At 39.4% G+C, this 16,749-nt stretch overlaps 1 protein-coding gene across 1 annotated transcript in view; it reads left to right on the forward strand.

Moving 5' to 3' along the window:
- The window catches only part of RABGAP1L (RAB GTPase activating protein 1 like), a 232,786-nt gene that overhangs the window by 108,954 nt on the left and 107,083 nt on the right, over positions 1–16,749 (forward strand). Inside the window, exon 14 of the mRNA XM_066555794.1 lies at positions 16,468–16,581. Coding sequence (XP_066411891.1) covers positions 16,468–16,581 — 114 coding nt within the window. The remainder of the gene's footprint in view (positions 1–16,467; positions 16,582–16,749) is intronic.

Below are 16,749 nucleotides of genomic sequence, written 5' to 3' on the forward strand. Positions count from 1 at the left end.
CAATAGGATCATAGTTTCTTTGGAGGGTTAAATTGCCATCATTTGGCCTCACAAAATTAGTTCTGAAGTATAAAACACAATTCTACAATGTGAAATATGTCAGTCACTTGTTTTTAAAATTTTAAAAGTTTAATAACAATAAAATGGTTATAAAAATAGCAATTAATTTGAGTAATAAAAATTTGGACAATATGAGACAATAAAAACAAAGAGTTACAGACAGTCCAGGTACATCTTTCTGGCCAAAATAAGCCTGAAAAAGGACACCCGTTAACAGAGGATTAACCCTTAAAAACAACAGCCTGTTGCATATTCATACACCTCATACATGATGCATAAATTCCATTCAAACACAGGATTCTGTCTGGTGAGTGTCAGCTTCTTCCTCTGAATCCTAACAGCATCTTCAGGGCTGTGCAAGGCAGGAAGAAGTTCTTTTCTTCTGATAATGGGGCAATAAATTCTCTTTCTCTGAAAGATTCAGGTGTCCTGTGGCTGCTATCTGGTGCAAGTACCTCATTCCTCTCTTTTAAAAAATATCCCACATACATAGTTTCTATTTTAACATTATGTTATAACCTAAAACTATATTTAACACACATCTAAAGAAATTAATACAACATAACTTTCTAACACATATAATATTCATCTTAATATTTCTGAAAAGCCAATCATAAAATCATTTTTCATATACAAGCCATTGGCTTTAGTTTTTGTGAGTGGCTATGCAGGTTGGACCTGCACACTTTTCCATAATGGCAGTTTTATCCTTAGAAATTAAAAGATTACTTTCATGTTACAGACAATTTTGAGATCTTGAAAACTTCCAGTAGTTCTACTGACAAAAAGTAACAAGAGAACCCAGGCAGTATCTTTAGTGATTTCAGTCATCCCTTGGTGCTTTCTCTAAAAACCCCTTAAAATGTGGATTTTAGACAACTCCTGGGTACAATTTCTTTGCTTAGCTGGAATAAATTCCCTTTCTTGGCTTTTTCCTTTCTCTTGGAGGTGATGTGTGGGAACCTCTGAGCAGCTTCACATGTTCCCAGCACTCAGGCTGTAATTGCAGCCTGCTGCTAAGAGCTGCTCTTCTCCTCTCTCTGGGAGCCAGCTGGAAAATCAGTAGTAAGCTTAACAAAGCATGAAGAAATATTGGCCTACAAATTAACAGTTAAATACTTCAGGGTCTGGGCTGTTGGTTTGAGGGGGTTTTTTTGCAAACTTCCTGAAATACATGTTCGTTCTCTCAAAAAACAACATCATTGGCTGTTCCACTGTAAATGTAAATGTGAAAAATACATTTGCTTTGCAGCTGCAGTGATGGTAATGCACTTTGATCTGTGTTTAAGGTGTGTTCACTGTACTTAGAATGTAAATTTTTTTTTATTTCATGAAGATAGAGACTTCTACCAGTCCTAAAGACCTGGTTTGCTGCTTCACCCTATGATGGTCAGTGCCAGTGATGATGTGGTTTATCTTAACCCACATGAGTGTAGTGCCTGAGCATTTATTTTGTATTTTTCTTCCTTTTCGTGCCCAGAAGTTTCCCAGAACTGTTTGTTTCTGTCCTGCAAGGTTCCTCCTATCATCCTGTCAATTATTGATGAGGTCTGCTCTTGGACCATTTGTTTTTTGTGAATAATTTCAAAGACAAATAAAAGATCCCTCTGCAAATTTAATGTATTGCCCTTTTGCAGTGTGTGTTACATTGTTTTCTTGGAACAGTGCACAGGGAGAAACAATCCAAAGCAAAAGCTATTTTGTTTGAAGTTTTATGCATTATGTATCTTTTTTCTGTGAAGCTGCAATATGTGACATGTCTTGGATGACCAAGGATTATAAGAATTATATGATTTGCATATGGAATAGCAAACACTTTTAAGTTAGTAATTTAGATATTAGTATTTTGGTTGTGTTAAAGGACAAACAAGCAAAAGATGGATTGTTTAATTATATGATGGGCCTGAGAATTAGAGACAGTGATGTGAGTTTTAACTCTTCATAGCCCAACCTAAAATGTGCTTCATGGAGGATGGGATCATCCCTAGGTCAGCTGGGAAATATGCAAAGTTGATTTCTCCTGGAGACAGTGAAACTGCACTTTTGTGTGTGTTATCAGAGGGAAGGTTGGAGGCTCCATCTGCTCTATACTGAGCTTTAAGTCATCTTTCAGGTGAAATTGGGAATTCTTATCTTTCTACCCACCACTTTGATTTGTGATGAGCTCTTTAAGCACTAGAGTATATGAAGTAATATAAGGCAACTTAAAAATTACAATCATTGTATTTTAGATATGATCAGTCCCTGGAGTTTTAAACCTGGAACCTTACTTCCCCCACTTTTTTTTTCCCCCAGGATTCTTATCACTTTAATATCCCATTTTTTGATATGTAGCTGACACTGCTGCTCAGATTGGGCAGAACTTTTAAGTAATTTTTCTACCACTTGCTTTGAAACAGCAAATTTAGATTCAAGAAAACTCTAGAGATAATTTAAAAATCTGTCTGGAGACTGAACTTCTATGTTTTGTCTTTTTTCGTATCACACAAAGCAAGGCTGAACTGAAAATAACAGGCAGTGAACTTTAATATTGTTAACTGCTGATTGAGCCACTGTGCACTGCATTGGGAGATTTAATGGGGTTAAAAAAACTTAGAGAAAATCTTCTTCAGTTATAAAACTAGAATTATCTGTTAAATTATTAGCTCCCTACCTTACACTGAGACATACATAGTAATTTATTTATTTAAATTTCCATTATGAATAGAATATCCTAGTTTGATGTTAGATTTGTAAGAAATTGTGCCTCAAGTCAAGTACTTTTTTAATCTTTGGGGATAAAATATTTTTTTGATTAAAAGGAAACTTGGGTAATGGGTACTGTCATGTTGGAGAGCAGAAGGCTGAGACACTCCAGGTGTTTCCTGGACACACATTTTTTGGTTTTCCTATAAATAGAAACCTGAATCATTGCAGAAAAAGCTGCAGGTACTTTATGGAAAACTTCCTACCATTTTGTGTTTAGACTCAAATCTGGTTTTATCATATCTGGTTTTATCTAGTTTTGATGTTTTCCATATTTTTTATTCTAGCTTAGTAAGACATTTATATAATGGGACATTAATCTTTTCCCTCTGCTTAATCTCTCAGTGAAAAGCTGTAACCTACTTTCTGTAACAGTAAATTTATTTTTCTTTCTTGATCTTGAGAAGGTGAAACTGCTGTTGAGACTCAATACTGCTAATGCCCTGATCAACATTTGTTCTGTCCATTCCTACAAAAACCAGACTCATTATCTTAATAAAGTAATTTAGATGGATCCTTAGACAAAATACACCTGCCTTTTGGGTCATAATTATAAAACAATTTGGGGAAGCTTACAATGCCAAAATGCACATTAAAAATATTCACCATAATGCTGCCCTGTAGTAATGAGCATATCCACAAAGAAATGTGCTCATTTTGTCTGATTTTTTTCCCAAGCAGGGTCTGTTTGTGAGCCACTGAGTTGGTAGAAATGTCCTTGTGACTGTGCTCTGTGCTTGTATGGGCTGTGTGCCCTCAGGGAGTTTGCTGTGATTTGGGAGCCTCTGTGCTCTGCTGAAGGGATCACACAGGAGGACTCAGATGAGAGGAATGAGTGGAACTGCATTGTGGCTTTGGAGGTTTAGAATAAAATGAAATAAAGTGGTTTGATTGGAAGAGACCTACAACAATCATCCAGTCCAATAAAATACTTCAGGGCTGGCTAAAGGTTAAGGCATGTTATCAAGGGTGGTGTTCAAATGCTCTTTATACCCTAAAACACTGGATACACCCTGTGCAAGGCAGTGACACGAGATCCCAATCCCAGTGGGCTCTGCAGCTTTATCATCTACGTCAGGGAAGGTCTAGGTTGGATATTAGGAAAAAGTTTTTCACAGAAAGAATAATGAACTACTAGAATGCTCTTCCCAGGGAGGTGGTAGAGTCACCATCTCTGGATGTGTTCAATAAAAGACTGGACATGGCACTTGGTGCTGTAGTCTAGTTGAGGTGTTAGGGCATAGGTTGGACTTGATCTTAGAGGTCTCTTCCAACCTCATTATTCTGTGATCATCCTTCTCTGAAGATCAGGTTTTATTACAGTGATGTAGTGGGATAGCTGTGTTGCAGTCCTTATTTAAGACTTAATACAAATTTTATGGGTTTTGAAATTCTTTTTTCACTGTTTCTTACACATGAACTAACATTTCAGCAGCTGCCAGCAGCACGTGCAGCCAGTATTAAATACGAGACCCCTTGAGTGAGGAGAGATTTCTCCCTCCACTGAGCTGAGCTCCCTGGCAGGTTTTTCATCCTGCCCTGAAGTGGAGGCATTTCCAAGATGAGGTTTGGCCTCTCTGCCACAGTCTATGACAGGAGAGTCCCAGTTTCACAGTTTTGGGGTTGTTTGTATCTTAATTTAGATGCACATCATATTTTAAGGAAAGGATGTCAGCTCTCCTGCTTGTTGGTACTTTTATTGTTGTTGTTATTATTATTATTATTATTATTATTATTATTATTATTATTATTATTATTATTATTAACTTGCTTGCATATGTCAGCAATAATAATGACTTTTGTAAAGTAGTTTTCTCCTTACTTTGCCATTAGGAACAGAATGTATTTGAGTATCATGTGATGTTCTTTGGGACTTACTTAATCCTTTGTCCGTGCTATGTGCTCCTTGACAATGGTGATGTACACGCTTACAAACCTACCCTAGAATAACCTGATTTGGAAGGGACCCACAAAAATCATCAGCTCTGAGTCCTAATCCCAAGCTCTAGTTGGGACCTTGCACTACAAGGGGTGTCATGCCACTGACTGAGCACAGTGTATGGCATTCAGTTTTAAATCAGTACTAAATAATAGAAGAGAACACCATAAATTGCTTTTTATGTTCTCAGTTGAACTTTTCATATTTAATGTTCTAAACCTTGTGTGGATCTCATTTTTTTAAGCCAAGAGACCCAAACTAATACGGTCTATTAGTCTGTGAATGCATAGATACTGAAAGGCTTTTCTAGAAAGAACAGCCTCTGAAAATACAAAAAAAAAAAATCAAATGCCTGTGACTCAGAAATACTGCTTACATGGAAATGTGGTTGTTACATATAAATGGATGTATAAATGAATGTGATGTTACAGAAATGGGGATTCAGAGGTAGTAGAAAGCTATCTTTATTTTAATTTTCCGTGGTATGCATTTATGGACTTTTAAATGGTTCATCCAATTAATATTTCCTTCACTTTGTGAGGTAACAGTTGTCCATGGTGGTAAAAGTGGCAAATACCCCATTCCCTGTCAGGAACATTGTGGTTTGTTTTCATTTATCATTACAACTTTGCTTTACTCTTCCTTGCCTGGAAGGGTTTATACTGAAATGAGTTAATTGCATCTTCTGATGATGAAAGCAGTTGGTTTTATATGTTTCATGGTTATTCCTCGTTTCTTATGGGATGGGAAATCATTGATTTTCCCTTTTGTATTGCTCATTGGCAGAAATGTCTGAGGTGCCAAGGAGACAGTGTTGGTTCACTTTGAATTAGCATATTTAAACAGATTCACTTTTGTCATTGAGAAAGTTTGCATGGAAATCAACAGAAATTTTGTGCATGTCTTATTTTGAAAATCAAGATGCACATAGGGTTCCTTGATTTCTGACAAGCAGACAGAACTGCTGTAGTATCCCTAAAATCTAGTTTTTCCTATAAAAGCCTGTATGAAGTGCTTGAGAAATGTTCAAATGCACTAAAAAGCAGTATATACAAGACTGATGACATTTGAAATTTAAGTTTGGATTATTTCTGTGTACTCTGCTGTCCTTTCACTGTCTGGTCTTGGTGGTTATGACCCATATGTGACCAGATAAATCCTGTCTGATGTCAGTGCTGTATTGATCTGAATCTGAGGAGCCAATTGAAAGCGAATTCCAGTTTTCCAACAATAGGAATAAACTGGATCAATATAAAAAAAGCAAAAATAGAGCTTCTTGTGGTGATTCACACATTTCCCCCACAAGTCCCAATTACAAGCAGAGGTCTCCAGCATGGCCCTTCCTTTGTCCTGTGTGGTGCTGTTCTCTCTGCTGGGAAGAGTGGGGCTTTGGGAACTTGGGGAAGCTAGATCCAGAAATCTCTGTAGCCTGAATGGGCTGGTTTGCCTTGGAGTTGGAGACACAGAATGAGCTGGTGGCCATGGAAGTTTGTAGCACCCTGAGAAACTTGAGGAGTCAGCAAGGGCCAGTGAGGAGGTAAAGGTTCTGGAACATCTCTGCTGTGGGGAAAGCTGGGAGTAGAGCAGAGAAGGCTGGAGGGGATCTTACTGATCAGCATAAATACCTGGAGGGAGGTTGTAAAGAAGCCAGAGCCAGGCTCTCCTCAGTGGGCACACAGGAGCCTCATCAGAACACGTGGAGAAACTCCTTTACTGTGGGGGTGAGCAAGGACAGGTTGTCCAGGGGGATTGTGGCATCTGCACCTCCAAAGCTGCTTGGAAATGGTCCGGGGCAACAAGCCCTGCCAGGCACATTGGACCTGATGACCTCCAGAGGTTCTTTCCCAGTCAAAAATTTGTGATGCTTGTCCTTGCAGTACTTTTCTTCATTAGTTCATCCAAAGTTGTATTACAGACTTCCAGCAATACGCTCTGATACAACTCACTGTAAGCCTAAGCAGCATCTGCCTGAACCTGCTTTTAGCTATATGTAGTGGTTCTGTGTGCTGCATTCCCTCTCCTTGAAACCAGGAGAAGACTTGAGGGAAGGGCTGAGTACTCTCCTTGTATCAGCATCTCTAAATTGCTTATGCCCATGCTTCATCCTGCAGCCAACTGCAGGGGTGCACTCACAGTACAGTACACACTGCCTGCTGGTTGCTCAGCAGACACCTGAAGGGATGCAGGTTCAGCAGCTGTCTTCAGTGTCTCAGACACTGTGAAGGATTCAGAAATTGTAGATGAATAGGACTTTTTAGAGTAAATTTGCTTAAAAAACAGGAATAAAATAGAATGAAGTGTTACGGGCACTGATAGCTGGCCTTATCTAACTTTTCCTTTTAGTGCAGCGTTAATGGCATCTTCGTAATTACTTCCACATTCTGACTGAGGCACAAGCAGGATCAATATAATGAGGAGAAAAAGGAGAAAAATACAAGCACATGAGGCTGGCACTAGCCCTATGTGCTTGTATTTTTCTCCTTTTCCCTGTCTGGCTGGCCTTCATCTTCTGCCGTGCACTGTTCCTTCAGTCTGGAGTGAAGACTTAAAGACCTTGTTGAAAAGTGAGTTTGATCTTTTATGCTCCCAAAGAGCCAGAGTCTTTAGTCTGGTGGGCTGATGTCAGTGTTCAGTGGTGCAAAGGGCTCTCAAGTCAACAAACCCACCAGCTTTTGGATTTCTTATAAAGAGAATTGAGAAGATTTCTCTATAATAGAGTCTTAATAGACCTGGAAGGTGAATGGTTGTAAAAACAATGTCCTTCCAAATAATGAAGTTCCTTTTGCAGCAAAGAAAAGGAATGTGAAGGTGATGTTGTGACAGCAAGTATTAAAGTGAGGTGTCCAGGATATCAAATGATTGCTGAATTACAGAGCTGTTGTCAGGGAGTCGGCCTGGGATGTACCTGAACTGGTATGTAAACATTCCAGCTTCCCTGGGTCTTGCTGAAGTGTTTCTGCCTGGATTATTGGAAGAACTCCATTGTTTAAGAAAATGAGGGACAGGAGTTTCCTTTTTGAAGAAACAAGTCTGTGTACTTCAATGACTACAAGCTTAAGGAGCTTTTAAAAGACAATATATTGGCAGTTCTTTATGTGCATGCTGCTGCAAGGCATTTCCTCCTTGTTAAAACCAGTGTCACTGAATTGGATAAACTTGCAGCATTTTCTCCTTTTATTAATGTTCTGCTAACAGCAAGCAATACCAGATGCCAAAGGTCAGGGTGTGCTAGTAGGGTATAGCTATGAATTTTATTGGAATTCTTCCTTAGACCCAGCTTGTGAAGGACAATTCTGGAAAATGAGACTTGAACAGGTTACATTGATCATGTTATCTTTTGATGGCAAAGTCATCTGAAATTAGGCAAAAGTAGGCCTAATTTCAGAATTTGTAAAAATGTGTTGAAAGAAACCCTGACTAGATAGACATCTGCTTGGTCAGTAATGCTATAGGAAACTTACCTAATAAGACTCAAGGTTTTCTTCTTAAAGATTTGGTTTTTTAAAGAATTACAATATTTTTGGGGTTTTATACTTTTTGTTGTAAAAATTTCTAGACATTTGTGAAAAATCATAGTAAGTTTTGGAGCACTGTCAATTGGGGTAAATACATAGGAGTTGAGGACTCAAATACACCACTTTTTCCTTTTCCTGTGAAGTTTCACATGAATTTTCCACAACCATTTGATACTGGGGCAGTTAAGGATTGCTTGTTAGAAACAGGCCTTAACCTTTCCAGCTGCTTCTGGAGATTGCTCTGACTTGGTGAAATACTCAAATGTCAAATTGCAGATTCATTACAAGAACATTTTTTCTGATCTTTACAAATACATTTGTAGCTTTACCAGAGGAGATGTAATCAGAAACCTAATCTAAAAATCAGCAAACCAGAAGGAACTTGGACAAAATTGCTTGCTACATGGATCAATCTGTTGGTTACCTTTTCATTGTTTGTCAGTTTTACAAACTGTCTGTTTGTAAAGTAGTGCCTATACACATATCAGAGAAAAAGGTAAAATTATCATAATAACTGAGTAATGAGGAATGGAATGGAATGGAATAAACTGGGTAATGTGGCATTTACTTGGGCTACTCTATCCTCATGTCCTCCAGAGAGCCAACCTTGTGGAGTGCTAGCCATTAAAAACCAGATCAAATCTCAGCCAAAATCCAGTGCTTAAACAATTGTCTTCAGCATTTAAACAAAAGAATGCTTGATATCAATACCTGCTGAAGATCACACAAACCAAATAAAGCCCCAACATAGTACAATAGAAATACTGTGGGATCTACAAACAGATGTGGGGAAAAAACATACCCAAACCCCATCAGGTGATGTGCAGAGCACCCCAGCTCTTGTGGGAGATCAGGGAGCTTCCAAGCTGAGTCCTTGGGAGTAACTCTGAATTCATCTCATTCTGTGCCAGTAGTAAAACATCAAGCCTGGTACATTCAGAAGTTGACCTCTTGCCCAGTAGCACAAATAGTGTTTTTCTTCTGTCAAGGATGTGCAGAGAGGGTATGGCAGAGTAAGGAGAATAAATTATGTATCAGTAGCACAGGAGAGAGAGAGTGTGTACAGAATGGCAGAGGGAGAAGAAAAACAAACCACAAAGATAGTAAAGGTCACGGGTATCTTTTATTTTTCAGAACAACAGAGTTTATGGAGAATTGTTTTGTGTCTGATCTAATTTTGTTGGGATTTTTTTAGAGAAAAATGCCATCTCCTCTGTTGCTGATTGATGACTCAATCCTGCTAAGGGCTGAGCTGTTTTTTACCTCTGTGACTGCTACAGTATAGAATCCCAGAATGGTTTGGGTTGGAAGAGACCTTCAAGGCCATCTCATTCCACCCCCTTGCCATGGGCAGGGACACCTTCCATAGGTCACTCCAACCTGACCTTGGACACTTCAGGTGCAAACACGGCTTCTCTGGGGGTCCTGTGCCAGGGCTTCCCCACCCCTCACAGGGAGGAGTTTCTTCCCAATATTCCTCTCACCCTGCCCTGTGAAGCCATTCTCCCTTGTCCTGTCACTTCAGTTCCTGATGTAGAGTCCCTCTCCAGCTTCCTTGTAGCCCCCTCAGGCACTGGAATGTGCTGTGAGGTCTCCACACAACCTTCCCTTCTCCAGGCTGAGCAGCCACACCTTTCTCAGCTTTTCTCCATAGGGCAGAAGCTCTAGTCCTCTGATCAACTTCATGGTGTCCTCTGGACTTTCTCCAACAGTTCCTACAGTCATCACAACACATCACTTCCTTTTTTAAAGCTGCCTACAGAATAGTATTGACATAAGTATTAGTATTAGTCTCAGACTTCCTTTTCTTTCCACAATCTTTAAGAACCATGGAGTTTTCATTCTTTGTCACCCAGGTCTACCTTGCCCAGCATCTTGTAGCTAGAAACTGTCAGCAGCAGCTTCTGAGAGGGTTAAAAACCTTATGCTGGACAGGTGGTCAATATGTCCTCATCATCTTGCTCCCAAGTAGTTTTAAGATTGATTTAAGTGTTAAGAGAAACTCTCTGCCAGGATGAGAGAAAATGGCATCAAGTTGGGCCAGGGCAGGTTTAATTTAGACATTAGGGAATTTTTTTTTCTCTGAAAGGGTGATTAGGCATTGGAGCACGGTGCCCTGGGCAATGATGGAGTCACCATCCTTGAAAGCATTCAGGAAATGTGTGGATGTGGCACTTGAGGATGTGATTTAGAGGTGAACACAACAATGCTGGGTTGGCAGTTGGACTCAATCATCTTTCTTAAAGGTCTCTTCCAATCTTAATGATCCTTTGGGATTCTGTGAAATACTTTGACAGCCTTCCAAAGTGAGCATAATTTCCCAATTCCTTGGCAGCCATGTGGGTGATGCAACAGTTCCTAACAAGCTCCTGGCTAGTGCAGTCCCACTGGTAATGTGTGTAAAAGCAGCAGAGTCCCATCCCACCAGCTTTGTAACACCTAGAGAACAGTCTACTTAGAAATTACAGGAAAATTTGCATACCTGGCCTAAAAAGAGACATGTTGTAGATTGTTTCTGAGGATCCTGGGAATTCTCAAAGTGTGGCCACTACCTGCTCAAACACAGCTTGAGAAGAATGGGACATAATTTGCTAAAAGATGTTTACTTCCTTTGGGCAGAGCTATATTAGTAATCCAAAATGATGAGAGAAGAGAGACTTTGATACTAAATTTAGCTCCAGGTGTGACCTGCCAGGGCTGCTCAGATACAAACTATTGATCTGGCCCTGTGGCCAGGAATCCTTCTTTTCCTTCTGCTTGTGGAAAGCAGTTTTGTCCAAAGAGCAATAAATACAGCAGATTGTGAGCCAAAATTGGCAAAGTTCAGCTGACCAGGGTATTTACTGAATTAACCTAAATACTGTGTTGACTTTCAGCATATTGATATGTAACTGTTTAAAAAAATTCTCTAAAGAATAATCCTCTCTTTTTTTCTGTTTCTCTGTTAATTACTACTCTCTGAGTGTTAGATGCTCTCAGTTGAATAAAAGCTGATGCTGATTGAAAGAAAATCTATTTATAGACAGGAGTTGAATGACAAGGTATATGTTACAAAAACACTACAGAAGAACTGAGCATAAGCCAGACATCTTTTATTCAATGTCTTTAAAAGGAAGAGCTATTGATTTTTTTCTTTTTTTCAAATACTGATTAGTAGGGAACCTGGGATTTTCTTGGATCACATATTCTACTTGGAGGGTTATAATATGCATGGAAAATGAGGAGAGGAAAGGGATTGATGTGTGTGTAAGATGTGTTGGCACAATGTGCTGTCAGATTTCACTGAAAGCAGGAATTTGGTAGGACATCAGTGATAACAGAACAGAGCTACGTGCTGGTTTTGCAGATACTTTCAAACCCAGACTGATTGACCTCATCGCTTTTGTGTATTCTGTATTTTTTGACTGTTTGTGATTGTGTTTTAGAGAGCTTCAAGTTGTTATTATTCATATTCCCATGTGCATATGTAGGGAACTGCACAGAACCATAGAGAACTTAAAGGAACAAAATAAAAAATACACCAAAAATCTGTTCCTTTAGCAAACACCTGTCTGCTGTAACAATGTCACAATGTCAGTAACATGCAGCTGGCAAGTCAGTGTTTAAATTTGTGGCTTTTCAGGATTAGGAGGCAGTTTATTGAGGATACCAGCTCCAGATATCAGCAGTGGATGTGTTTCACATCCTGGATAAACAAGTGGTGAATGTCTGCGTTGGCCTAGGAATTTTTACTTTCCATACAACACGTAGAAAAGTTCCAGTATCTAATGCTTAAGAAGCATGACACACCAGATTTCCTGGGCATGGTAATTTTAAATGTTTAAAGCCCATTTTGGTTTTTTCCCCCTTTTCTTACTTTCCTTGGTATTCTGGATCTAGCTTTTTTTAGCTAGTGAAGAGATTAAGTACAGGCAGGACAACATGCTGCAAAATCAGCTCTTTGAGCCTCACCAGAGATGCAGACCTTTAAAATGGGCCAAGCAGATGAACTTGAACTGAGTCTCCAGCACAGAGAATCCCAGACTGATTTGTGTTGGAAGAAACCTTAAATCTCATCTCCTTCCAACCCCCTGCCGTGGGTAGTGATACCTTCCACTAGAAAATTTAAATCATATTTCCATGTGTAAACACATGTGATAAAACCCAGCTTGAATGAGTTAAAGGTCAGAGATAAGCCTTTGGAAGGGAAGTACAGCATGAAAATTGCCTACTCATGTAGATAATGGTATATTCTTGATCCCACTGAGCTCTTTTGTTTTGGGTTGTTTTCTTCCTGGGATCTCTGCCTGGTTGTGCACACAAGGAACAGTGCATATCTAATGAGCTGCTTTCCTTTTCTTTCCCCTTGCTGTTTTTGCTTTGTGTAACCCTGTGCCTCACTGGACACCATTCAGATCAGGATTTGAGGCTGGAGTTATTATTCTCCCATTTGGCATTTCTGCAGGACTCATCACCACAGTATTTCAGTGCTTCAGATGTTAATTGATTTTCATAACACCCCACTGAGATGGGGAATTATTATTAACCAGGGAAATGGAGCACAAGGAGATTGAGGTCAGAAGTGCTGCCCAGTTTGAATGCCAGCTTTGAGACACCTGTTACCTGGTTTATTATTTATTCAGTAGTCACATTAAACTCTTGAATTCCTTTAATTGCAACTGCAATTCTGCATCTCTCATCCTGAGTCAGAAGTTGGAATGCAGGCAGCACATAAGGAAAACTCAGCTGAGCACTTTTGGCATTTTTTTCATTAGGGATGTGCCTGTTTTCATGAACGTAATTTTGGGCAAAAGTGGGGCAAGTATTAAGTCTCAGGAGATTTTTCTTTCTTAATAATTTCTTCTGGCTGATACAATGCTTATTCTTCAGTTCTTGGAACAAAATAAACAAGGCTCTACCTCCATGAGTCTCTTCTGCTCCCTAATTGTAATTCATCACCAGAGTGGCTCCACTTGTGACAACAAATGAGTAGAGGTTCTTTATGGAGTCTGTGTGAGATGTTCTTAATTAAAAAATTCCTGAAATGAATGCATAAAGATTGCCCTGTATTTCTTTATTATGATTGCTTATGTACTCCTAATTTTCTTTTAACATTTATTCAACATAAACAGTTTTCTGTTCTCTCTGGTTTATTTCTGTGCTGATCTACCTTCTGGCATCAATGGCCCGTATCCAGCAGCTTCTTGATAGCTGGAAGTGGCAGGAGTGTCAAGGAGTCAGCATTGCTCCTCTGCAGAAATTCAGCTGTTCCAGAAGAGAGACAACTCGAGGCAGAGCTTGTTCAGTAGCAGGGCAGCTGTCATAGCACTGGCATGTGAAGATAATTCTTTTCCTCAGTAGAATATTTTCTCTGAGTTGACAGGAATTTTAGAAGTAAGATCATTAGAACCCCGAATGCCTTGATAGCCATCTCACCTTGGCTTTTTTTTTTTCTGATAAACTAATCATGACTTTCAGAAGAATAAAAGTGGTCTGAAATCCTAAATGGAGGTCTCTGTAAACTCATGTGCTTTGGTACTTGAGAGAAGTGCTATCTACAAATTCTGTCTGGAGAAAGATAGAAACTTAACTAAAGTGTTTTTGTTATATTTTAAGTAGTTCTAAACTATTTTCCCCCTAGACTAATTTCTTCCTTTATGAGTTTATCATATTTCAAAGATAGGTTGTCTTTTGAGGAGGAGTTAATTCTCCAGTCTTTGCATGTAGATCTTATTTTGGGCCCATTTAATTATTTTCCTCTAGCTTTTTTAGACACAGCTTTCATTAATAGAGCTGAATTAAGACTGCTTCAGGTTTCTTTTAACTCTGTAAAAGTTCATATGCTTTTGGGCCTTTACACAAATATTTTTGGCCCTAACTTGGGCATTCTCCTTGTCAAATTCTGTGTGCTCAGTTACACTTTGGCTTCCCCAGTCAAGACAAGAGAAATACTGGGCAGTCAAGTACAATGTCCCAGCTTGACTGAAAAACCTTGTGTGTGCTGGATGTGGTGATTTTCCTGAAACTTCCCCTGGATCTTTTCAAGTTCATGCTGAAAAATGTCTGTAACAGATTTCTGTAATAGATTCTGTAACTTTGCTGGTAGATCTTAAATGCTGCTTCAGGCACTTTCTCATAATTTAACTGCATGGTCAGATGGATCTGGGAGGCAGACTGGAGTTCTCCAGCCTCTCTGGTATTTGGAAGCCATGTAAATGAAAATAATCATTAAAGAAGTCTGATTAGAGAACTGCTTTTTATAAATTTTTTTGTTATTAGTCTGTGTTTGTTTGCTTGTGATTTAGACAGTGTGGTTATTTTTGGTTGCTGATGGCTGCACGGTGCTTAGATCTCCTGAGAAAAATTATGATAACACAGCAAAAGCATAAAAATGTGTTTATTTTCTCCTGTGTTACCAGTTGGCATAATGAAAACATCACCTTTCTTTGTACCTTTTCCTTTCATAGCATATAAAAATGTGCCTGGCATTTTAGAGGGCTGGAACCCCTCTCCTGTGAGGAAAGGATGGATGAGAAAGCCAGGGGTAATTCAGCCTGGAGAAGAGAAGGATCCAGGGAAAACTTAGAACTCCTCCCACTGCCTAAAGGGGCTCCAAAAGAGCTGGAGAGGGACTTTGGAAAAGGGCCTGGAGTGACAGGACACAGGGAATGGCTTCACACTGACAGAGGGCAGGGTTGGATGGGATTTTGGGAAGGAATTATTTTCCTGTGAGGGTGGGCAGGCCCTGGCACAGGGTGCCCAGAGCAGCTGTGGCTGCCCCTGGATCCCTGGCAGTGCCCAAGGCCAGGCTGGATGGGGCTTGGAGCAACCTGGGCTAGTGGAAGGTGTCCCTGACCATGGCAGGAGGGTGGAATTGGATGAGCTTTAGGGTCCTTTCCAACCCAAACCATTCTGGGGTTCTGTGACTCCACAAAATACAGATCATGTTGCTTGCTGGTACTAGAGGTTTTAATGTCAAACAAAGGGAAAGCCACAGCTGAGATCACCGAACATGAGAATATTGTAGTTGGATAAATCAATGATAGCCAAGATTCAGAGAAGCCATCAACTTTAGGGAGACAGCACAAAGTGATGTTTGAGCTTCTGGCAGCCATTTCTTTAGCTGCCACTGAAGGGAATGGAGAAATGCAGCAGTGGCTGTCATCTCTGGGGTGGGATCATCTCCCCTGGAGTGACTCCTTGCGGTGTTTTGGATCCAAAAGGGAACTGGAGCTGGGAATTGCTGCAGACTTCTGGCTAAGCCTACCAGGCAGCTGCATTACTGTGTGGCACAGGCTCACTGTGGAGACTTCATGGAATTAAACACTGAAATTCAGCAGATGACCTGGTTGCTGACTCCAGCAGGTGTAAAGAAGCTATTTTTTATGGAGAATCCTGGTTAACAAGACACAATCTGAGAGTTTAGAAGCTTTTCTGTCACAGAAATACTCTGTTTTCAAGATAAAAGTTATTTGTAAGGGATTTATATTCCAAGTTACAGGAGAAGATTTTGTTGGTTTTTCCTTTAGGATTACAAAGGTAATGGACAAAAGCACCATTTGATATTTGCCAACCTAAAGGCACAGCACACAGGAACCTGAAGATAATTAACTGTTGTAGTTCCAGCTCTTACATTTTGGTACAACTTCCTCATCCACACAGTGGTGTTCTTTAGGTCTGTCTGCAGTGATTCCCATCCTTTTCTAGAAATCATTTATAAGTTTTTAATTAACACTTTTTATGGTAGATTCATATATACAGCATTTCAAATTAGTAGATTTAAGCTTGCAAGACAGCCCAATTTTTTGGTGGTTTTTTGGGTTGTGTTTTTTGGTTTGGTTTTTTTTTGGTGTAGTTTTTTTTGTGTGTATGTTTGTTTGTTTGGGGTTTTTGTTTGTTTGGTTTTTTTACTGCAAGAGCAAAACAGTTAGAATGTGATCTGTGCAATTGAAGAACTGGTAATTTCCTCAGAGTTCTAAAGCTGAACCTTAAGCCTGCAGGACAGAAAACATGCCATGTTGCTCTTGTTCAACTGTCAAGCTATAACTGCATTAGAGACCACAAAGGATTTTCATTTTCTTCTCAAAGCATTTTTGGAGAAGTCAGCAAAGCAGTTATCTAATGTATCCATGTTGAGTACACATGGAATTTTCTATTATGTTACATTTAATTATACTGTTAATGGATTCATGTGTCAGGATTTTTCTCTTTTTATTTTTTTTTTTACAGGATTCTGCTCAGGAGAGTGTCATCAAACGAGATATCCATCGTACATATCCAGCACATGATTATTTTAAGGATACAGAGGGAGATGGGCAGGAATCTCTGTACAAAATCTGTAAGGTACAGTCAGTACTCTCAATTTTAAAATTCCATATTTTGTGTGACTTTCTTTTGCCCTGTTAACCCTGTTCTGGTCCAAATTGTTAATCAGTAAGATTTTAAAGCTTTGTTTAGATTGCATGTGGAGACTGTGGTGTTTCTGCATTCCCTTTTACATCCTTGCATTTG

Source organism: Molothrus aeneus, chromosome 9, assembly GCF_037042795.1.
Source record: "Molothrus aeneus isolate 106 chromosome 9, BPBGC_Maene_1.0, whole genome shotgun sequence".
Classification (NCBI taxonomy): domain Eukaryota; kingdom Metazoa; phylum Chordata; class Aves; order Passeriformes; family Icteridae; genus Molothrus; species Molothrus aeneus.